Source organism: Aethina tumida, chromosome 2 (assembly GCF_024364675.1).
Source record: "Aethina tumida isolate Nest 87 chromosome 2, icAetTumi1.1, whole genome shotgun sequence".
Taxonomy (NCBI): Eukaryota; Metazoa; Arthropoda; class Insecta; order Coleoptera; family Nitidulidae; genus Aethina; species Aethina tumida.
Window position 1 is genome coordinate 5,541,396 of NC_065436.1, and position 24,647 is coordinate 5,566,042.

The following is a 24,647-nucleotide window of genomic DNA, read 5'->3' on the forward strand; positions in this document are numbered from 1 at the left end:
TATATAATTGTTTCAAACCGACAAAAGCATTTAAAAATTCATATTAATGTGTAACATCCTGTAAAAAGGTCATATATTTTTTTACTTGATCTATATTTACAATAGATAAAAATAAAAATGAATTTTATTTATTTACACAGAAAATCTTTATCATGTCGTATCTTGTTTAAGTCCTTTTTAAATTTCAAAATGTACTGTACCAGAGCATACCACGAAGATATTAAAACGTTCGTTTTTCTGGATTCAGAAACTACAGGATTACCCAAACTTGAACAAAATAAAACCAGAATAACTGAACTTTGTATAATTGCAATACAAGCTGAACATATTCGATTGGGAGTTTTCCCAAGGGTGCAAAATAAAATAAATTTTTGTTTTAATCCAAACAAACAGATCTCACCTGAAGCCACAAACATTACTGGTAAGTAAATTGTGGTTATAAATCACACACATAAATCATGAAAATATCTTTAAATGTATATTTAATTAAAAAAAGTTTTACCATTCGATTTTTAGGTTTAAATAACAATTTACTCGAATATCAGCCTCAATTTAATTCAAATGTGGCACTTTTAATTAAAAACTTTCTTAATGCACATCAAAAACCAATTTGTATTGTTGCCCACAATGGAAATCGTTTTGATTATCCAATTTTAAGGGCTGAGCTGAGCAGACAAAATTGTAATTTAGATAATGATGTTCTATGCATAGATTCACTAGAAGCCTTTAGACAAATTGAACTGGGGGCTAACAAAATTCCTAAGGCTGAACATAAACAGATACCAGTTGAATTTAGCGATGGTTACGATCAAATATTAGTAGAGGCAGCTGAGGCTTTGGAAAAATGCCTAATAAGACAAACGGAAACACAAAACAATAAGTTTGCATTAAAAACAATTGGTAGCACCCCAACATCAAATAATAGGTGAGAAATTGTATAAATATTCCTTGGACAAAAGTTTATTTTGATTGTTTCAGTTTCAAACTGGGGGACATTTACACAAGATACACTTCTAAACAGGCATCAAATGCCCACAATGCGGAAGGTGATGTAAACATGTTAATAATGTGTGCTGCAACATTGGGAGATGAGTTTGTAGACTGGGCTAATAGAAATGCAAAGAAATTTTTAGACATACCAATTATGACCCCTGGGATGAGACTGTACTAACTTTGTAATTTTATATTTGATTTTTATAAAATATATTTTATATTTTTAAAGTCAACCTTTGCTGAATACTTTAATTTAACAACTATTCTTACCATTTATGTCAGCATAATACTCATTATAAGTGTAGACAATAATTTATTATAATAAATACAAACCACAATTTTGTAACTCACATACCTAAGTGTTCTATAATCTTAAATGACTGGTTTTATGTAATTGTATAAAGTGAATGACAACAGTAAGTTCTAAATTATCTACAAATTACTATCAGTAATACTTTTAACTAAATCCCCTTCAGCATCACTTAAACACCACTGATGATCAATGATTTCAAGGGCTTCCCACTCTGCTTTAAAGGCAACCTTTGGATCTGGTGGCATTGCCATTGCTGCCCCAGACATTTGGTCCTGCATCTGTCGGCTTTGGTCAGCAGCATTGTTTTCTCCCAGCACCAAGGCATAAATACTCCTCAAACCGAAGACGTTTAAGAAATACCAAGACGCAGATGACACCTAAAAAAGAAACATTTTAATTGTGCCAACATTTATGTAATATTTTTTATGTACCCATGAAGCATCAAGATGGGACAATTCAATTCCTCTTTGCAACATGGATTTGAAACGTAGCGTCAGAGGAAAAGGCACTTTAGTCGTGATAAACCCGGAGAACACCCAGTTAATCCAACCGCCGACAATTATCATGGGTAACACGTTGGTCAGATTGCCTTTCAACATGTCACTCATCATAGCTGGATCGGTCATCATATTCTGAGTGACTGGCGGCCTTTTCTGAGTGAGGTAACCGTCTTCCTCCTTGTTGAACGCGTGACGGCGATTTAAGAACGCATTCTTCGGTAAATATTTGCAATTCTCCCTCAACAGTCTGGCCCTCAAGAGGATTTGGCTGTCCATCAATTGCTGGATTTCCACTTTCTTCTGTGACGTAAGTAAAATGGACACATAGTGCCGTAATATTCCTACCAAGAATGTTATCACTACAATGGGCAAAAACACCCAAAACCTGATTTGGGGATCTACTATTAAGTCTGCAGTCATCGCGTAAATAAAATTTTGAGGTTATGAGTGTTTTGACGTTGACGTTTAGTTCTTGTTAATTACACATGAAGTATTCTGGGTTGCAGAGTTGGTATGATGGCGTACACATTTTAAATTATTTAATTAATTGTTTTTATTGTGTAACATACGCACTTGTCACTGAGAGTCTTAATTGTAAATTTGGGGCAACTAATTGAGACAATGAGGGTCGATTCGTATGAGAGTCGAACTCGATCCGTTTCTCCCAGAACCAGTGGCGGTTCTCGAATGAGGCCGTTTGAGGCAGTGCCTCACCTATGAAAATAATTTTATTGACATAACGTTAATATTAACTTTAATATAAAATAGTCACAATTATTTAAACAAAAATAGAATCGTAACATGTAAAACCATCTATTAAACAAGCAATAACAGTTACCATGTCTTTTATTTTCATTTTAAAAAATATTTTTTATAATTATATTATGGATATTAGTTTGTTGTAAAAATTGCCACAATTTACAAATATATTATTAAATTATAAATCAATTACATTAATAAAGTTGTGTTCACTGATAATAGTTTCGTCTATGATATAATTTTGTGTATCAATGGACATATTATGATAGTACCATCTTCTGTAATCGTACTGTCTTCCAATATATAATTTAGGTTGAATTTGGAATACATACATTTTTTTATTCCTTTTTATTCATATGTAAAACTAATAGGGATAATTTGATTATTTATTCATTTAACTGGGGGGATTTTTTATTCAACTTCTTACTAAATATAAATAAAAATAAAACCACTAATTTAGTATTTTTAATAATTTTATTGTGGAAATTTATACATATATTACAAATTATAGCTGGTTTTATATTAAAAAATCGAATTTAGTTTAATTATTCCATTTAAAATAAAGTATATTAATTTTGCTATAAAACCAGCTATCATTTAATTAAAAAGGTACACAAAATGTTATGAATAATTTCCAAATTTTAAATCTTGCAAAAAAAACTTGGGAAAAGGAGTTTCCAACAAAGGTAAAAACTGTTTTAAAATCACTAAACAAGAACAAAAATAAAATAAAATTAAAATCAAATAATTAATGAACAGGTACAGTGGTATGTTCCACGATTGCGGATTCGCGAACATCCCTGTCTTTATCTGCTTGCAGTCTCTTTAAAACCGATTCCAGTCCATCCAAATGTTCGTTCTTTGGATTAATAAAGTATTCTGTAACAAAATGAACGTTATTAATTAAATTAGTCCAAACAAGGAATTTCCTGTGGTTATTTACCGTTGTTTATTATGTAATTAGAAAGACTTCTGGCAACGACAAGTCTTATGTTGGCCACCGGATCCCAACTCAGGTCCAACAGGTGAGGCATCACCTCAGATGCAAACTGCTCCTCAGGAATAGTTTTGTTTGCCAAAAGATCCGAGCACAACAAGGCGTAACTCTGTCTCCTCTTCCAAATCTTAGAGTGCGCAAATCTTTCGGCAAGCTTAATGAGGAGGTGAGGCGTTAAACCGGGCTCCGACTTAGTGCTGTTAATTATTTCGATTATCAGTTGTATGGCAGTTTGACGGACCGCCGCCACTTTATCGCTCAACAGACACTGAGCAATTTTACCGATGTAATTAGCGGTGTCGTTAGGTTGGAACAGCTTCACAGCCTGTTGCAGTTGAATCCCTAGCTCGTCTTTAAAACGCCAGTTCGCCACGTTGTCGGTGGACATGAACTCAGACAGCTTGGGTAAGTACGAGGCCCGCTTCTCCGGACTGATAACAGCAAAGAATTCAACCAAGTGTTTGAGCATACCAATCCTGACAACGTCCACGTCTTTTATGAAGCTGTCGAAAAGCGGGGCCAGGTCTTGGGTGGCTATTTCCGGTCCCAAAATGACGGCGAGCTCGTGCAAACTGCTCGCCACTATCTTCCGCACTTTGTAGTGCATGTCGGTGGCGAGGATTTCGACCGTTTTCTTCAGCAGCTTCCAGTTGTCGGTGCCCAAAGTCAGGGCCACCGCCGGCAAAGAATAGGCGCAGTGTGAGGTCAACGCCTGATCCAAACACATGACCATGTTTTGGTCCGTCATTCGGACGAAGTAATCCACCAGTTCTTGGGGTACGATGGTTTGTTCCGGCTTCTTTTCGACGAGCGGCGGAGGGGTGGATTCCTTACTGTCGTCGGATGTTTCACCATTGCCTGCAAACAATTAATTGGTTGTAAAATTGCCACAATTTATAAATATATTATTATTAAATTGTAAATGTTTCATAGTCTGCCTTATACAAAGTTGTCTTCACTGATAATCGTTTTGTATATGATATAATCATCTGTATCAAAGGAATTAATATATAGAAATAGTTTGGATACTTACTGTTACTTAGATTTCCATCTTCTGTAGTGGTACTGTCTTCCAATATATCATTTAGGTTGAACTTGGAATACATATCTTTTAGGGTTTTCTGCAAAAGTTAAAACTGGTTTAATTTCGTGTACAACTCAAAAATAGTTATGAAAATGTGAAATTATTTCAGAAGGACGTAAGAATTATCTTCAAGTATGTGTCAGAAGACCGTCGTCAAATATCATCATTAAAAAAAACAATTTATTTAAAATAATTAATTTATCTTGATTAAATAAAATTGAGCAATGTAAGTTGATGTTTAATTTGAAAATACTTTAGGAAATAGTCCACGTGGTTTTTGAACAAGCAGTCGTCGTCAAATATCATAATCAAAGCAATAAACTTGAAAAAATATTTTAAAAATTAAAGACCACGTGGTTTTTGAGCAACCAATTGTCGTCATCAAATACCATAAAAAAAACAGCAGTTTAAAATAAAATCAATTGAATTAATTAAATATGTAACTTGGGATAACTTAAAGAAATATTTTAAAAATTAAAATCCACGTGGTTTTTGAACAAGCTGCATTTAAATTCATTTAATTGTTTGATATGAATAAAAACCAAAATTAATAATAAATAAATGAAGAAACAACTCACCTATAGTATGCATTTTAAACACGATTAAGTGGATTGAATTTTACAGACCAAAGATCAAATTGAAACTGAACCAAGCCACATGCTACTTCTAAAGGAAGTGAGATAACATCGAGGGAAATGACGTAATCGACGTGACAATTTTAGATGGCGCTTTATAAAAAAACCCGCCAAATTATGAACCAATTAAATGTGTTGACTTAATCTTTTAATGTGTACTATAGGTGAGGAATGAAAATGTAATTGTTACAAAAAATGTCAACTTTGACAAGGCGAATAATCACTCAAAAAATATAAAAAAACACAAATACTTACAATGCCTATTCAATAACTAGTCGAAGCATTATTAACACAAAAAAAGCTATCACTACCGTCAACAAGTACTTACAGCAGCTATGACAAAAATAATGGACCGTTACTGTCTTGTTCTAATGAATGAAGATGTCAAAAAAGCATAAATTTTTGAATACAAAAAAGTGATTTCATAAATAGTTTTCAGAGTAATTTCGAATGGGAAAAATGAGTGGGTACTTACCGTGTAGTCTTCGTCCGATTCGGTGGTATCAGTCTGATTTAAAATGTCAGGATCTAAGGGCAACTCGGGCTTGATGTACCAATAGTTATATGAATTAAACAACTGCAAATTGTCATCCTCCAGTTCATTCTCACTATTATTTACCTGATCAGTTTCTGCATTGTCAACAACAGGTTCTGGTTTGGTATGAGGTATATTACTATTTTCAGTGGACTCGATGTTTTTATTAACATCAGTTTCATTTCCTAATGTACCATTACTATTTACAGTTTTGACATTTCCATTTAAAGTTTCTATTGAACTATCTAAGTTATCACATTGCTTAATATCATCGTTCGTTTCATTGGTATTTAAGTTTTTAGTCTTGGTTTTTTTCTTATTTAAATACAGGGGTTGCTCAAGGCAATCTGATGTGGACTTGTCGACGTCCAACAAGAAATCATCAGTGACTGGTATGGATTGATCAATTAAATCGTTTAGTTCTTTTTCTGATATACTAGGAAGTGAGAAGATGCTGGGAGAATTTGATAGTAAGTCTGATAATCCAGCTGGAATAGCCTGATCTTCTGATGAAGGCTGAATGATATTTTTTAGTGGCTTTTTATCACAATCCGACATGTCATTGTCGTCCTCAAGGAAATCGTTGTTGAACGGTGTGTCTGTTGAAATGTCTCTATTGCACGTGTCCATCCTGAAGAACAAAACGTAGTGTTAGTAAAACTTAGTTTAATAATGATTGTGTAATACTCACAGGTATTCACTTCCATCTTTGTTGACTAAAACCAACTGTCCAACATTGTTGTAAGTGGCTCTAGTGACTGTGGGATTTGCAAAGGTGGAAATGAAAGGTCCCAATGCGTGGAATGCCGACGACTTCACCCACCTAGATTCATCTTGCAACAGTTTGATTATAATGGGCGACAGTACCGCTTTTCTTGTTTCAGGTGTGCAGGCGCACGACACGAACATTATCACCTCAGCGCCAGACTTACGAACGCTCCAAGTTTCGTCGCTGCACAGCTTGATGTACGAGGGCAGCTGCAAACAAACTTAAATAGTTACAAGTCCCAACAAACGTCCGAATTAATTCAATAAAACTGGAGTCAGGATGACGAATTTTACTTCAATTATGTGTCAGAAGACCGTCGTCGAAAATCATCATTTAATAAGTGTGACTGTAATTTTTATGCATTTATAACAGGGACTAACCAAGATGTTTTCGAAGCTGTCCTTTCCCACGACGGAGCAAATGTCGCCGATGTGAAGGCAACAGACCTTCCGCACTATGAACTGCTCGTTGGCACATAATTCGGTGAACCTCTTCAAGAACACCCTTTCGGTCACATCACGTCCCAGGAGGGGTGCCAGCTTGCACATCAACTGCAAGAGATAACGTAAAACTATGTAGAATAATTGCTTTGCCTAAATCTGTATTATTAAATCACACTGATACATAATAAAACAGCAAAAAATTAAATGGCTAAAATGTTAATTAGTACTTATTTAAAAGGAATTTTTGAAAGGTAATGAAAAAATAGATTTTTCTACTCAATAAAAAATTAAGTTAATAGATTTTCACTCATAATAAATGATGAAATATTTTTAAAAATTGGATTTTTGCCCTATGGAATTTTTCAATTTGTTGTAATGGTGCAAAACACCAATTTTTATTGGATACATCTTTTGACTAGGAAGAAAGTGTGGAATTTAATTTAATTTGCGGTCAATTGTACTTAAATTCTTAATATTTTTGGACGGTTTCAACGTAATAATGGCTAAACACCTTTAGTTTTTTTTTCAATTTAGGAAGAGTAATGTGATGTGGTTAAACTTTAAATATTACCTAGAGTGATATTTGTGTAAATTTTGTATTCAAGGTGATGTTGAAAATCGACGTTGCAACTCAGTTGCAGCAAAAAAACCGCCGTTATTAAAGGAAAACAGGGCATTTAAAAAATCCCACTTGTTAGGAACTCAGAAATAATTGAACACTGTCTTTTGGAGGGACGAAAGTAATTTTAATTTGATGGGGTCGGATGTTAGAACATTTGAGACAGTCTAGGAGGCAACAATACCACTTTAAACACCAAATTCCTATAGTTAAACATGGTAGTGGAAGCATCATGGTTTGGGGACGCTTTTCTTGATCCAAAGTTGGACCCTTTATATAAGTTTTTATTTGCTGAGGAAGAGATGCCACCATACAGGATCAGTGGCAACAAATTCCTGTTGACACATGGCAGAGCCTGGCGGACTCTATCCCTAAAAGATGACAGGGAGTGATGAATTTTTTTTAATTTTTTAAGAATAATAAAACAATCCATACTTTTTTCCAAATCAAATTGATTTTTTATTAAAAAAAAGATGCAAAAACATGTGAATAAATAAAGATCATTTGGATTAATTGCAGTTTTCAACCACAATATATAATTAGATTTTTAGGCTAAATCATTAAGTATTTTGAGCATAAAAAACATGAGTAATATGTAACAAATAATAGTTGAGGGACCTCAAACTGATGCTGATTGTTACAAATAGATGTACTTTTGTCAATTTTCAAAAATTTAATTGTTTTTCAACCATTTTAATTTTTTGGGAGCAGAGTATAACAAAATTGATCTTACGTACACCCAATTTTGGACCCCAACGTTGAGCACACTATCGCTAACGCTCATCAAAGCTGGCTGTGATATGAGTGCAAAATACCATTTCACCTCCAGCTGATGAGCATCAGAGGTAGACACCTTTAGTTCGATACACAGGACATAGGAAAACAAAACAAACAAAATAAATAAAACACTGGATAAACAAGTAACACAAATATAAATAACGGTTTACAACAAATCACAGAAGACATGGGAATTAAATGTTGTATCGCTCATCAAAGCTGGCTGTGATATGAGTCCAAAATACCATTTCACATCCAGTTGATGAGGGACACCCCATTCCATAAACAAGGACAACGCACAACTTTACCTTTTGTAGATTAGACGTTAGTGTTGACAACGAAACTCGTCAAAATGGCTGTGATACCAAAACAACCACAGGATTCACAACCAAGTTGACAAGTCTCGGCATTAACAAACCAATTACCAGCAACTCCGACGTACTGACCTGCCACCTAGCTCATCAAAGTGGCTGTGATATCTTGTCAAACGAACAGAATTCACAACCACATTGACGAAGAGGGCGCAAGCACTTAAAAGTGGAGTTTCGAAGTCCAGTGGGTGGGCTGATGGGTTGCGACCAAACAGTGCTCATCAAAGCTGGCTGTGATAGGATCGAAACTCTAATACTGCCAACTCTGATGAGCACCGGCAGGCACATGCTCTTTTCAAGACATTTGGACACTGCGGACACAACTTTGATGTACGTGCAAGGTCTGCATGAAAGACAAGGTAGTGAGACGGAGTGGGACACATCTCACTACCCATGTCTTTCACGAAGCCAATGCAACAATTAATCAATTAATTAATTAAATGATAAGTTTTGTAACATTAAGTAAGTAAGAGTAGATGTGGGGGTGATGAGTTACCTCGACTGAAGCTGCGGCGTTTAGTTCGGACCTCGACAGGGATAGTATGGTGGGACATATTCTGATTTCGACCTGTGTTTTGTTAATGAAGCCCTGCTCTATGAGTTGGGTGAGGGCTGGTATCACACTTTTGGTGTTGTCGATGTTTTTGACCACTAACGTGATCAAATAATCGTTGACGATGCTCTTGAGTTCACTACAGTCGGCCGAGTGTTCCGTTGCTTTAGCGGCAATGAGAGGTACTTGCTCCAGTAAATCGGCCGTAACTATATGATCTACAACAAAATACACATCAGTCACAAACGTGGTTTAATTACGGTGTCACCACACACTTATTTACATCCAATTAATAGAAAATGGCTTGAGGTTGCACGTATTGGGATGAAAAGCCGCGTTCGCGTGCCCGTACGGCCGGCACGGCCGAAAAACGCGGTAAAACGTGAAAGCACGCGGTTGCACCACCATTTTGAATCGACCGAAAATACTCTTGCAGGTTAACCGGAAACGCTTCGCCGAAATGCGCGCCAACTAACGTCGCACCGACGACAAAAACGGCACGCAACTCACCCGCCCGCCACGGCCGTCCGTTCGACGCCATCCCGCGGCACCGGGACGGCCGTTTTTCGCGTCGCAACGCAAAAATGTCGGGAGCGTTGGTTACGGCCATGCCATGGGAAAAACATGCTGCGGGACCGCGGACGCTTGGTGGCATCGGCGCGGCGTGGCGCTGGCGTCGCGCGGCGGCAACCCAACCGGCCCGACCGGAGATCGTTGAACGTTCGTAGTACACGCCGTGGCTGGTCCGTTTCATTCAACTTCGCGCAGCACCGCCCAGCGTCTGTCAGGGCGTTTTAAGAGCGTTTTTAAATGTGCGTCCCCCCCGGGCCTCGCACACACACACACAACACACACACGCCGCACTAATAATGTCTAATCGCACTCAGTTGCGTCGTCGAAATCGGTTCGGTTTAGGTTGAAACGACGGTACACACACGCACGACACGATCGTCGTCAAAAATGCAACGAACGGAAGACCACGACGACGACGGCGACAACGACGATAGGCGTGGATTCGGAGCGGTTTTAGGGGGGGTAAACGCACTACGGGGGATACTACGCAAACAACCAATTTGACACTTGTAAAAACGCATTTTACGTCGTCCCGTTCAAACTATTTATTAATCGGCGTTCTGCGAAACAACATTATCACACACAACACACAGCTGAATAGTCAAAGGCCACGTTTTATCAATGGACGCGGCTGATATTTATGAATGAAATTATGAAAACTGATACGTAACACATAGAAAGGATGAAAAAAAAAACGGTTCTAACGGCCACCGTGTGTAGCGACCGAACGGTTGGGAGAGCGTGCGTGTGTGTGCGTGTGCACTTACTAACTAAATGCGTAGATTGTCGGCTCCGGAATTTTAAGCTGGTTACGCCCGACTGATGGAACAGATGCAGGTAGACGGGAGAGATACGCGATGCAAATAGGAAAAAGGTGTCGGAGGCGTCGATTTAATTCACACACACTCACACATCTTTCGTGTTGCTTTGTCGGCGGGAAATTATTATTTTTAATCAGACGAGGAATGTTTTTATTCCAGGTTTCTGGGATCGTTGACGGAAGTCGGTTAAATTTTAAGCCGACAGTGTGAAACGTGAATAAACTGTACATATTTACAGTAAAAAGTGCAGAAAAATACAAATAAAATCAATTTTTAATGAAACAACTAATACAAACATGGTAAAACTAACTTCACTGTATATTTTAGTTAATGAATATTTTTGATAAGTTGGTAAAGATAAAAAAACACTAAATAAAAAGTTGGGAACCATTGAAACATGTGCAGAGCTTTTAAAACAATAAGTTATGAACATCAAAAAAAGTTCTTTTGTGAATAATATTGAAGAACCAATATTCTTTTTTACTTAAAAATCAATTAATCAATACATTCAAATTCAAATAGTTCTTAAGAATTAACCTCCTTTAATAATCCCTTTGAGTAAAAAATCAATGAATACATTTTAAAACTTATACAGTTCTTGAAAAAGTTAGAAATGATTAAAAATTTGACAAATATATCTTAAAACTATATAATTTTGAAAATGTTCAATTAGTAAATAAAATTTAAAATTTCAATAAAAGTGAGAGCTACGAACACCAAAAGAGGATTTCTAAGAGTTCTTTTGTTATATATGAATGAATAGTTCTTAAGAGTTAACCTCCTTAAATCATCCCTTTCAGTAAAAATTCAATCAATATATTTACAAGTTTTACAGTTTTTGAAAAAAATAGAAACAATTAAAAATTTGACGAACATTTTCTTAATCTTAAAAAATTATAAAGTATAATCTGAGCAGAGTTCTTAAAACTATATAACTTTGAGAAGTTCAATCAGTAAAAAAATAAAAATTTCAAAAAAAAAAAAAAAAAAAATGAGAGTTATGAACACCAAAAGAAGATTTCTAAGAGTTCTTTTGTTAAATATGAATAGTTCTTAAGAATTAACCTCCTTAAATCATCCCTTTTAGTAAAAACTCAAACAATACATTTTACAAGATACAGTTCTTGAAAAAGTTAGAAACGATTAAAAATTTGACGAAGTAGTATCTGAGCAAAGTTCACAAACGTATATAACTTTGAGAATGTACAAACAGTAAAAAAATTAAAAATTTCAATAAAAATGAGAGTTATGAACACCAAAAGAAGATTTGTGAGAGTTCTTTTACTAAATATGAATAGTGCTTAAGAATTAACCTCCTTAAATCATCCCTTTTTAGTAAAAATTCAAACAATACATTTTACAAGTTTTGCAGTTTTTGAAAAAGTTAGAAACGATTAAAAATTTGACGAAGTATTATCTGAGCAAAGTTCACAAACGTATATAACTTTGAGGATGTTCACACAGTAAAAAAATTAAAAATTTCAATAAAAATGAGAGTTATGAACATCAAAAGAAGATTTCTAAGAGTTCTTTTAGTAAATATGAATGGTTCTTAAGAATTAACCTCCATAAATCATCTCTTTTAGTAAAAATTCAAACAATACATTTTTACAAGTTCTACAGTTCTTGAAAAAGTTAGATACGATTAAAAATTTGACAAAGTATTATCTGAGCAAAGTTCACTAAAGTATATAACTTTGAGAATGTTCAAACAGTAAAAAAAAATTAAAAATTTCAATAAAAATGAGAGTTATGGACACCAAAAGAAGATTTCTAAGAGATCTTTTACTAAATATGAATAGTTCTTAAGAATTAACCTCCTTAAAACATCCCTTTTAGTAACAATTCAAACAATACATTTTACAAGATACAGTTTTTGAAAAAATTAGAAACGATTAGAAAATTTGACGAACATTTTCTTAATCTTAAAAAAAAATTGAGTGTCCATTCTGAGCAGAGTTCCAAAAACAATATAACTTTGAAAATGTTCAATTAGCAAAGAAATTTCTAGAGTTCTTCAAAAGGTTAAAGAATAATTAAAAATCTTACGACCCTTTTCTTAATTTTATTAACTCATTCTGATCTGAATTTATCTTATCGTTTGGTTAGCTGATAAGTACTGATGGCGTTCATTTATCAGTAATATACTTTGGTACAAATACTTCATCCTATAAACCAGTTCACAATATCAAAGTTCTTAATATTGTGAACTGTTTATAGGATGAAGAATTTGTAACATAGCATGTAAATGTAAATGAACCTCATCAGCAAATTCAACTAACCAGACAATAAATTGATTGAGAAATTAATTAATTTGACACAATCTTATTTTTTATACACCAGATCTTCATTTATTTTATAAGAAAACCACCTAGGAAAGGCTGTAGAACTCTTTAGTTTATATATTAAGTCATTTTGTAAGAATAAATTAACGAATAAAACCACTACGTAACAATTAAAGAGCTAAAATCCGATTTATGCAACGTTCGGCGATTGGGAGCACGGTGCACGTAGGAAACGAAGCCGGCCGGAAACGGCGAAAGTGCGTGGGTGTACTTTTGTGTAATGCGGACGGGCGGAGGAGCGAGAGAGTCCTCCGCACTCTTTCCCTATTGATCCGGCCGCTAGTTCCTCTCTCGGTTGCACGCCACCGCCGTCGGATTCTTCGGCACTTCCAGAGACGGACACATCTCTCCCTCCTGTTTGATTTATGACCTCCTTGTGCCGCCGCCGCCGTACCACTCCACAGCGGAAGGGCGGCCTCACCCCTCCGTCCATCGCCGAGCCCCAAAACGGTTTATTTCACATTAATTTATGCACATAATCACGCCGGTTTAAGACAACTCTCATTGTCGAAGTATTGACCCAGCCCCGGTTTACATGTGTGTCTGTCACCATCTCCATTCGACGCCAATTAACCCAAATGCCGCATCTGGAGCGGATCAATTTGTGGTGCGGCGGCGGACGATTTTTCCCCCCCATGTGTGAGGAAACGGGATGGGGGCCGAGGGAATCGGGGGGGGTCCCGCCGGTGTCATCCACGTGCGCCGCTTCCTGTCAACGTTCGGGAGAGAGGAAGCGACGCTGCACCGCCCCAGAAATAGAACGCGAAAAGGCTCCAACATCAACACACGCCCGATTTTTATCGGCCACAACACAACAAATTTCACGTGCATAATTGCCGAACGTTCCCGATGCATGTCAAGTTCAGCATTAATAAGCCGTCGACGGGACATTTTCGTTTGGCCGTGTGCATCGCGGGACGACATACCGGAAGGCGAGATCTAAATATAATCGGGCGCACACACATGTTTCGCTTTAACGTTCGCTGGGGGTAAGTCGGACGCTGGCGTGCGTCGCGACGGCCCGGCCAAGGGAATGGGCGGGGGAGGACCGGCCCAGACGGAATACCTTCGGTCGAAATACCGAGGGGTGTCTGGCTTGTAAATACAATAATGATGGCTAAACCCGAAGCTAACAAATTAAGTCTGGATGAGTGGAACGAAATTGACATTATGTTTGTAAATATTAAAATTTTGTTCATTATCTTGTGTTTACTTCCGTTTCATCGGGAGGTTTAATTACTTTATTTCAGGCATTAAAACTATTTAATGTAAAAATCAATGTTTGACTGATGTAAAATAAGTGGGAGAGCTTTTAAAATGATCTTGTTGAACTATATGTTTATCAGACACCTCTTCTCTTAACTTATAATGAGCAGCCAAAGATAAGCAGAAAAAAAAATTAAAGCTACAGAAATAAAATGCTCATTAAAGGTCCCATTGTGACATTAAATGCTCTTACAGGTTAAGAACAGATCCAAACTGGCTGTGAAGACCTAATTGGTACCTTAAGTATAACACATGTGCATTTAATTAAATGATTATTCTACAAAATATATAATGTATATAAAAGTTAACAGTTAATAAGAATTGTTTTTCAATCTTTAATTATTTCCTTACTTAAAAGATTTCGTCGAAATGCGTATTTAAATAGTATTTCTCTCTCTTTTCTTACTTTTTCTTGTCTTAACGGAATTCGAATTTTTTTTCATAAGATCATTTAATTACACAATAGGGCGCCCAATTAGCTTTTAATGAGCATTCTATTTCAGCAGCTTTAATTTTCTTATTCTACTGACCTTTTTCGTATTTATCAGATTATTTCCTTAACTGTCTTCATTTAAGAAGGTAAATTCGTTAAAAATATTTATTATTGATCGTTTAAAATGTAATTTATGGCAAAATTGTTATAGTCAATTTTAAATATTAATAAATAATACCAAGATAAATATATTTAATTAAAATTTAGACAGTTTTGTCAAGTGTAAACTTAAAAGTTGAGGCATCGTGTTAAACAGTGTAGTCAAAGACTGTTGTAGTAATTTTTAAATTGTATAAAACTAGTTTAAATACTTTAAGATAAGATAGTTTTAATCAACCACAAAATTAACAGTTTAATAAGACAGTTTTTGTCATTTCTTAAATGTAGTTTTTTCACAATTCAAGGTAGCTACCAAATTAAGAGTTTAATGTATCATTTTAGTTAAAATTGATACAGATTTATTCATTTTGAAAAACTGTATACCAAGATAAACATTATAAATACAATTTAGATAGTTTTGTCAACAGTAAAATTGAAAGTTAAAGCATCATGTTAAACATTGTAGTCAAATTTAAGACAGTTGTAGTAATTTTTAAATAGTATAACACGAGTTTAAACACCTAAGTCAAGATAGTTTTAATCAACTATGAAATTTACAGTTTAATAAAGTACCATTTTAAACATTTTACTCAAAATTGGGGCAATTTTTGCCATTTTTTAAATGTATAACTTAAGTTTTTACACTACAAGTCAAGATAGTTATAGTCAGATACCAAATTAAACCTTTAAAGTATCATTTTAGTCAAAATTAATACAGATTTAGAGAGTTTGAAATTGTATAATATCAAGATAAACATATAATTACAATTTAAATAGTTTTGTCAACTGTAAAATTGAAAGTCTTTTCTTAAATGTATAACTTAAGTTTTTTCACTATAAGTCAAGATAATTATATTCAGCTACCAAATTAAGAGTTTAAACAATCATTTTAGTCAAAACTGATATAGACTTAGTAATTTTTAAACTGTATAATATTGAAATAAACATTATAATTAACATTTATATAGCTTTGCCAACTGTAAAATTGAAAAATAAAGTATCATGTTAAATATTGTAGTCAAATTTAAGACAGTTGAAGTAATTTTTAAATTGTATAACACCAGTTTAAACACCTCAGTCAAGACAGCTTTAATCAACTATAAAATTAACAGTTTAATAAAGAACATTTTGAACATTTTACTCAAAATTGAGACAATTTTTGCCATTTTTTAAATGTATAACTCAAGAATTTACACTACAAGTTAAGATGGTTGTAATCAACTACCAAATTAAGAGTTTAAAGTATGATTTAGTCAAAAATGATACAGATTTAGTAATTTTGAAACTGTATAATACCAAGATAAACATTATAATTACAATTTAGATAGTTTTGTCAACAGTAAAATTGAAAGTTAAAGCATCATGTTAAACACTGTAGTTAAATTTAAGACAGTTGTAGTAATTTTTAAATAGTAAAACACGAGTTTAAACACCAAAAGTCAAGACAGTTTTAATCAACTACAAAATTAATAGTTTAATAAAGCACAATTTTAAACATTTTACTTAAAATTGAGACAATTTTTGTTACTTTTTAAATATATAACTTAAGTATATAGTAAGTATAAGTATTTACACTACAAGTTAAGATAGTTATAGTGAGGTACAAAATTAAGAGTTTAAAATATCATTTTAGTCAAAATTGATACAGATTTAGTGATTTTGAAACTATATAATACCAAGATAAACATTATAATTACAATTTAATTAATTTCGTGAACAGTAAATTTGAAAGTTAAAGTGTCAATGTTAAACACTGTAGTCAAATTTAAGACTGTTGTAGTAATTTTTAAATTGTGTAACACGAGTTTAAACACCTAAATCAAGACAGTTTTAATCAACTATAAAATTTATAATAAAGTACAATTTTAAATATTTTGCACAAAAATTGAGACAATTTTTGTCATTTTTTAAATGTATAATTCAAATATTTATACTACAAGTTAAGATAGTTATAGCCAGTTAACCAAATTAAGAGTTTAAAGCGCCATTTTAGTCAAAACTGATACAGATTTAGTAATTTTTTAAACTGTTAATACTAAGATATCATTATAATTAAAATTTGTTAAGTGTAAAATTAAAAGTTAAGGTAACATGTTAAATATTGTAGTCAAATTTAAGACTATTGTAGAAATATTAAAATTTTCCATAAGTTAAGATAGTTTTAACTAACATTTTAGCTAAAATATAAAATATAAACACTGTTCTAGTTATTATAAAGAATATTTAGCAGTTTTTAGGACGAATTTTTAAAATATTATTATTTATTATTATCATCTAACTTTCAGTATTATAACTAAATATTAAAATGTAAAATGAACCCTAAAAAAGCAGAAAAAATAAAATCCATAAACCCATCCTTTGAAACGTTTAAGTACAAATAAAACCTTTGAAAGTACGTAAAATAAACATTCCACATCGATATCAGACGCTTTATCAAAATTTGTGTAAACGCTCCGCTTTAAAAATAAATAAACTTATCAGTTAAAATTCCATTTTTTGTGGCGCCGCTTTCGAAATACGTGCTAACAAAATTCATTACATGGAATGTATATTAGTTTGGGACACGGTAACCGACATCATTCAAAGACTACGACAACATTGAGATGCAAAGTTAGGGGTTGTCTGGACGCCAATCTAACAGATAACTCACCTGCGGGGGAACCCCTTACTATATCTAGAAATATTAAATGGTAAATCATTTAATTGTACACAATTTGCGGTGTTCCGAGATAAAAGTGATTCATGAAGTTGTTAAATGGAGTGATTTTTGACTGAATCATTCGTTACTCATTAATGTGAATTACACAGGAAAAAATTCTAAGAAGTGGGTAAATTACTTTCCCGCCACACCGTACGTTTCCAACAATTTGAGCCACACTCTTTCAAACAACGTAACAATGGACGACAAGCCATTAATGAGATAGCTTGACCTTCCCTAACTGGGGCACATGCACCAAAAGCGGCAACTTTCTAAACAGTCATGGTTTTCAATGGTACCGCGAATTTGCGTACACGCTGTCACTCACCGTTACTCAGCTCGGTCAAAATCCTCATGATTTCCGGCATGTCCTTAACCAGGGTCTGGGCCGGCACCGTGCGCAACAGATCCTGCACCTTCCTGGCCACCATCTTTCTGCAATAAACAAGAAACAAAACGTTAGCCCAACAATCAAAGGACACGCGCACCCAACAGCGTCACCCACATCGAAGGACATTATCCCGGCGCTAAGAAAAAGACGCACACCTAATACAAACACACGATCACACGTGGTGCGGACGGCGTCGTACCGGACGAGAATTGGCGGGAAACTGGCCAGGCCGACTGGAACGACGCATCTTGCGTACGAGAGCCGGACGGGTGCGCGCGCACCCCCGCTCCCATTGGACGGGGAACGGTACCCTTTTTCTTTTTCTCTTTTCCCGTTCTCGCCGTTTTGTTTGTGCCCCGGCGGGTTCGGGGTACGACCGCGAGAGCGTCGATTCCGAGAAAAGCGTGTTTATGTGCGGCGGGAGGGGGGCACACGCGCGCAAGGGCCCCCCCGATTCAGGGGCGTCGGGAGGATGGAGCGGGTTCACGTGTTTCGACGAGTCTAACCAAACATTTTTATCTAGATCAAATTCAGGTACTATCGTTTAAAAAGTTTTATGGTTAACGTTGCGGTGAACTGCTCAAATATATAGTTCAACGGTTAAAACAAGACTCTTTCCTATAAATACATATTTTTTAATAATTTTAGGGTTGTTGAGGGTGAGTACACCCATTTAATGGGCGGAATTTTATGTTTACAACGTGAAACTATAAATTTTAACAAATAATACCTTGTTAGCCATGAAAAAATGTAAAATTTTGGTCTCTTGTATTTTTTCGATAAAACTAATCTTTTGCCAGAAAATCTTGAAAACAAGAAGGAGGAATTTTCAATATATCAAACTAACCCAACAATTAATTAATAAACAATAGTTAAAATCTATTCAATATATATTTCAAGACTCTTCTTAATATAAATGTCTTAAGATGCACCCCCTCCCAACTACAGCCATTTAAAATCTGAGGGACAAAAATCGATTATTCAAATTTCTGACTATAGTTATAGGTGAAATCTTTTCAAAATTTGTATGCCCAAATTTTTTGGAAACTTTGTATAACTTATTTTTCCCTTAAAAAATTGGTCTTGATATAGTTGAGGGTGAGTACACCCATTTAATGGGCGGAATTTTATGTTTACAACGTGAAACTATAAATTTTAACAACAATACCTTGTTAGCCATGAAAAAATGTAAAATTTTGGTCTCATGTATTTTTTTGATAAAACTAATCTTTTGTTAGAACATCTTGAAAACAAGAGGGAGGAATTTTCAATATATCAAACTAACCCAACAATTAATTTATAAACAATAGTTAAAATCTGTTCAAATATATATTTCAAGACTCTTCTTCCTATAAATATGTCTCTTAAGATGCACCCCCTCCCAACTACAGCCATTTAAAATCTGAGGGACAAAAATCGATTATTCAAATTTCTGACTATAGTTATGGGTCAATCTTCTCAAAATTTGTATACCCACATTTTTTGGAAACTCTGTATAACTTATTTTTCGCTTAAAAAATTGGTCTTGATATAGTTGAGGGTGAGTACACCCTTTTAATGAGCGGAATTTTATGTTTACAACGTGAAACTCTAAATTTTAACAACAATACCTTGTTTGCCATGAAAAAATATAAAATTTTGGTCTCTTGTATTTTTTTGATAAAACTAATCTTTTGCTAGAAAATCTTGAAAACAAGAGGGAGAAATTTTCAATATATCAAACTAACCCACAATTAATTAATAAATAAATAATAGTTAAAATCTGTTCAAATATATATTTTAAGACTCTTCCTCCTATAAATATGTGTCTTAAGATACACCCCCTCCCAACTACAGCCATTTAAAATCTGAGGGACAAAAATCGATTATTCAAATTTCTGACTATAGTTATGGGTCAATCTTATCAAAATTTGTATACCCACATTTTTTGGAAAACTCTGTATAACTTATTTTTCGCTTAAAAAATTGGTCTTGATATAGTTGAGGGTGAGTACACCCTTTTAATGAGCGAAATTTTATGTTTACAACGTGGAACTCTAAATTTTAACAACAATACCTTGTTGGTCATGAAAAAATTTAAAATTTTGGTCTCTTGTATTTTTTTGATAAAATTAATCTTTTGTTAGAAATTCTTGAAAACAAGAGGGAGGAATTTTCAATATATCAAACTAACCCAACAATTAATTTATAAACAATAGTTAAAATCTGTTCAAATATACATTTCAAGACTCTTCTTCCTATAAATATGTCTCTTAAGATACACCCCCTCCCAACTACAGCCATTTAAAATATGAGGGACAAAAATCAATTATTTAAATTTCTGACTATAGTTATGGGTCAAATCTTCTCAAAATTTGTATACTCACATTTTTTGGAAACTCTGTATAACTTATTTTTCGCTTAAAAAATTGGTTTTGATATAGTTGAGGGTGAGTACACCCTTTTAATGAGCGGAATTGTATATTTACAACGTGAAACTCTAAATTTAAACAACAATACCTTGTTAGTCATGAAAAAATGTAAAATTTTGGTCTCTTGTATTTTTTTGATAAAACTAATCTTTTGTTAGAAATTCTTGAAAACAAGAGGGAGGAATTTTCAATATATCAAACTAACCCAACAATTAATTAACAAACAATAGTAAAAATCTATTCAAATATATATTTCAAGACTCTTCTTCCTATAAATATGTGTCTTAAGATGCACCCCCTCCCAACTACAGCCATTTAAAATCTGAGGGACAAAAATCGATTATTTAAATTTCTGACTATAGTTATGGGTCAAATCTTCTCAAAATTTGTATACCCACATTTTTTGGAAACTCTGAATAACTTATTTTTCGCTTCAAAAATTGGTCTTGATATAGTTGAGGGTGAGTACACCCTTTTAATGAGCGGAATTTTATGTTTACAACGTGAAACTCTAAATTTTAACAACAATACCTTGTTTGCCATGAAAAAATATAAAATTTTGGTCTCTTGTATTTTTTTGATAAAACTAATCTTTTGCTAGAAAATCTTGAAAACAAGAGGGAGAAATTTTCAATATATCAAACTAACCCACAATTAATTAATAAATAAACAATAGTTAAAATCTGTTCAAATATATATTTTAAGACTCTTCCTCCTATAAATATGTGTCTTAAGATACACCCCCTCCCAACTACAGCCATTTAAAAAATGAGGGACAAAAATCAATTATTTAAATTTCTGACTATAGTTATGGGTCAAATCTTCTCAAAATTTGTATACTCACATTTTTTGGAAACTCTGTATAACTTATTTTTCGCTTAAAAAATTGGTTTTGACATAGTTGAGGGTGAGTACACCCTTTTAATGAGCGGAATTGTATGTTTACAACGTGAAACTCTAAATTTTAACAACAATACCTTGTTGGTCATGAAAAAATGTAAAATTTTGGTCTCTTATATTTTTTTGATAAAATTAATCTTTTGTTAGAAATTCTTGAAAACAAGAGGGAGGAATTTTCAATATATCAAACTAACCCAACAATTAATTAACAAACAATAGTAAAAATCTATTCAAATATATATTTCAAGACTCTTCTTCCTATAAATATGTGTCTTAAGATGCACCCCCTCCCAACTACAGCCATTTAAAATCTGAGGGACAAAAATCGATTATTCAAATTTCTGACTATAGTTATAGGTGAAATCTTTTCAAAATTTGTATGCCCAAATTTTTTGGAAACTTTGTATAACTTATTTTTCCCTTAAAAAATTGGTCTTGATATAGTTGAGGGTGAGTAGACCCTTTTAATGAGCGGAATTTTATGTTTACAACGTGAAACTTTAAAATTTTGATCTCTTGTATTTTTTTGATAAAACTAATTTTTGGCTAAAAAATCTTGAAAAAAATAGGGAGGAATCTTCAATATATTAAATTAAACAACAATTAAAATCATAACAATTGTTATGGATGTTATGGAAATGTCCCTCCCCTGCTGCGAACTACCCTTCATTCCACTTAGAAGGTCAGAGGGCACATTCCAAGTACCTAGCCGGATAATCCCATACAAATTAAATCCATTGATTTGGAAAAACCAGATTTAAATGGTGATGGAATGTTAAACTTCAATGACTCACATCTTTTGACTAACCTTTAAAGCCACTTTGCCCAATAAATTGGACAAATGGTTTTACAAAAATGTGCAAAAAGAAAGTACCAATGAGCCCATCCCCAACAATTCCTGACCAACAAGATGATGATGGTAAAGTTTGGGATTTCTTGTTGTAAACCATAAAATTTTGATCAATAAAGTTCTAGACACTCCCCAATAGTCCCAAAATCAAGTTTGAAACTAAAAATAAAACACAAATTTACAGAAAAATGTCATCTAATCGAATTTTATTAGATCACTGTGTATAATAAAGGTACGCCAACATAGTTATTTTATAAAAAGCACGTAATAAAACTGATTTGCCCAATAAAGGTTTTGATAAACAACTTTTATTGAATAAAAGACGTCCCAATAACAATATTTTGGGCACAATTTCAATGATTTTTATAAAGCCAACCAAAAAGGAAGACCAGGTAAAATTTCATGAGTCGCAGCATGATGCACTTCTGAGAAAACTGGAGCCTCCATAATATAAATAACCCCCGGGTTTTGTATACAGCCGAAACATTAAAAAAATAGAACAAAACATGTCCAACTGGATTCCACAAAACGTCCAATGTATAGGATGGTAGGTGGAAAAGTACGTGTGCGAAAAACACCCCCCATCAACGAGCCAAGTACGAAAATAGTGGATGATTAAATGAGAGAAAAATTCCGATGCTAATTTATTTAAATCGGAATGGTGCAGTTTCTTGGAAATGGTAACGCCGCACAAAGAGAACTCATTTGCATTCGATGTAATATTTGGGGGACTATCCAAATAAATTCCGAAATTTTGTACAAAACACACAAATTAAGTAAATTTCTGACAATAATTAAATAAGGAATTTTTGAAATTTTGTCAACTGAACGCAACGTTGGTAATATTAATAATGAGGACTATAGTTTTATTATAATCAAAATCCAAATAAAATAACTTTTATAGACATTCTTATTCAAGATTATTCTATAAATAATACGAATTAAACTATTAATTTTATTCCACTAATATCTGGATAAATTTTTAGGCAATTCATGGTAATATTAATACTTTTTTACATAAAATAAGATAAAAACAAGAGTTGTATCAACGTTTTATATTATTTATATTACAAATTCTGTGACCTCAATCATTCTAATGCTAATCAGAAAATTCTAGAATAAAGTGGGTATGAAATCAGATCTTCTAAATGCGCAATTTAAAATAATTTCATCGGTGTATTAATGAATTATTTCATTAATTTATGTGTTAAAACGGTTTTAGTGTTCATACTAATTTTAAATCATTGTCAATATGAAATAGTTTCTTAATATTTAAGGATTTAAAGAGAAATAATCTATTTGTAGAATAAAATGTAAACTAGATGTAAAAAAATCCAGTTAAATTTGGTATTAAACAAATAATTAATTGTTAAATTTAATCAGGCTTTGAATTTTTTATAGGAAACTGTTGTGTGGACATATAATCACTTACTATTCTCAAACATTGATAATTTGAGAAGTTTTACAAGACTTGTTATTGACTGATTATACATAACATTAAATTAATTAACGTTATAATAATTATATAAACACAATAATTACAAAATTGCTGTAATTGTGTTACTTGTTTCAGTAAACTTATGAAAAGTTTAACAACTATGTTATAATTAAGTTTAGTCTTCACATTCATCTGGTTTCTGTGGCCCTCCTTGTACTTCAGAATAATGGAAATATAAATTATTAACATTCTTAAATAAAAAAAATTCGATGGTTTTATCAATATTTTCTATATTTAGTAGAAAATATGGGAAATAATTTAAGTAGGGAATAAAATAAAAACAAATAACATCAATAAAACCAATATATTTTACATATAAACGTCTAATTGGCATTATTTTCCAATAATCTGAACATAATTTTGGGATTAGATGGAACAAATACGAAAATAACTCAACTAAGGGATGCTCCCATATCTATACTTAGACGTTTAATGTTCCTTTTCTCTTTTGAATGCATAATAAAATCTAATATACAAAGGGATATTTTCCACATTATGAACTTATCCAGGGATAAAAAATTTAATTAAAGTGCTGAACAACATTTTGGGGGTAGAATTTGAATGTTCTCAAGTACAGTGCTTTCATTTAATTAACTTATACTAAAGAAATTACAACAACATAAATGAGAAAGTCATATTTGGTGCCTTTAGTAGTTATCTAACAAAACACCATTGTATGAGATCCTTAAGTCTTTAGCTCCAATGGAGCCAATTTGGTTAACATTTTGAAAAGAATTAAGAAAGGATAGTCCCTAAATAACACCTCTGTTCACAATCACCTGGTAAGGATAAGACTATTTAATTTTTTAGAATAATACAGGTTGTTATAAGCAAATCTCATTCAAAAATTTGGAAATTGGGCATTTATAAAACAATTTAACAATATTTAAAGGGGTACAAGTTTAAATTCTTCAAATAAGTTGTTAATATTGGTTGTATTGGTGCCAAGTTTCT

At 33.2% G+C, this 24,647-nt stretch overlaps 3 protein-coding genes across 8 annotated transcripts in view; 1 reads left to right on the forward strand and 2 right to left on the reverse strand.

Annotated features, from left to right (window-relative positions):
- Window positions 1-117: 117 nt before the first annotated feature.
- On the forward strand, window positions 118-1,226 carry LOC109606320 (three prime repair exonuclease 2). 2 transcript variants are annotated; one of them, XM_020022879.2, is made up of 3 exons: window positions 118-421; window positions 517-925; window positions 979-1,226. In XM_020022879.2, exons 1-3 carry the CDS (start codon window positions 118-120, stop codon window positions 1,169-1,171), a joined length of 906 nt encoding a protein of 301 aa, XP_019878438.2. In that variant the 3' UTR covers window positions 1,172-1,226. The 2 variants fall into 2 exon arrangements, with proteins under 2 accessions (XP_019878438.2, XP_049819081.1); XM_049963124.1 differs by having other exon boundaries at window positions 712-925.
- Window positions 1,227-1,293: 67 nt separating this feature from the next.
- On the reverse strand, window positions 1,294-2,262 carry LOC109606322 (ER membrane protein complex subunit 3). The gene is made up of 2 exons (XM_020022881.2): window positions 1,738-2,262; window positions 1,294-1,683 (listed from the first exon to the last, which is right to left on the reverse strand). Exons 1-2 carry the CDS (start codon window positions 2,224-2,226, stop codon window positions 1,426-1,428), a joined length of 747 nt encoding a protein of 248 aa, XP_019878440.1. The 5' UTR covers window positions 2,227-2,262; the 3' UTR covers window positions 1,294-1,425.
- A 758-nt stretch (window positions 2,263-3,020) lies between these two features.
- LOC109606321 (serine/threonine-protein phosphatase 4 regulatory subunit 1-like) overlaps window positions 3,021-24,647 on the reverse strand; it is a 245,127-nt gene continuing 223,500 nt past the window's right edge. For 3 of the 5 annotated variants that reach the window (XM_049963847.1, XM_049963846.1, XM_049963849.1), the window contains 8 exons: window positions 17,972-18,078; window positions 9,292-9,566; window positions 6,966-7,136; window positions 6,508-6,794; window positions 5,757-6,447; window positions 4,596-4,683; window positions 3,509-4,420; window positions 3,021-3,444 (listed from right to left, as the gene is read on the reverse strand). In XM_049963847.1, coding sequence (XP_049819804.1) covers window positions 3,314-3,444; window positions 3,509-4,420; window positions 4,596-4,683; window positions 5,757-6,447; window positions 6,508-6,794; window positions 6,966-7,136; window positions 9,292-9,566; window positions 17,972-18,078 — 2,662 coding nt within the window. In that variant the 3' untranslated portion in view covers window positions 3,021-3,313. Of the gene's footprint in view, window positions 3,445-3,508; window positions 4,421-4,595; window positions 4,684-5,756; window positions 6,448-6,507; window positions 6,795-6,965; window positions 7,137-9,291; window positions 9,567-17,971; window positions 18,079-18,148; window positions 18,168-24,647 lie in introns of those variants that run through there. The other 2 variants (XM_049963850.1, XM_049963848.1) reach the window with 2 other exon arrangements.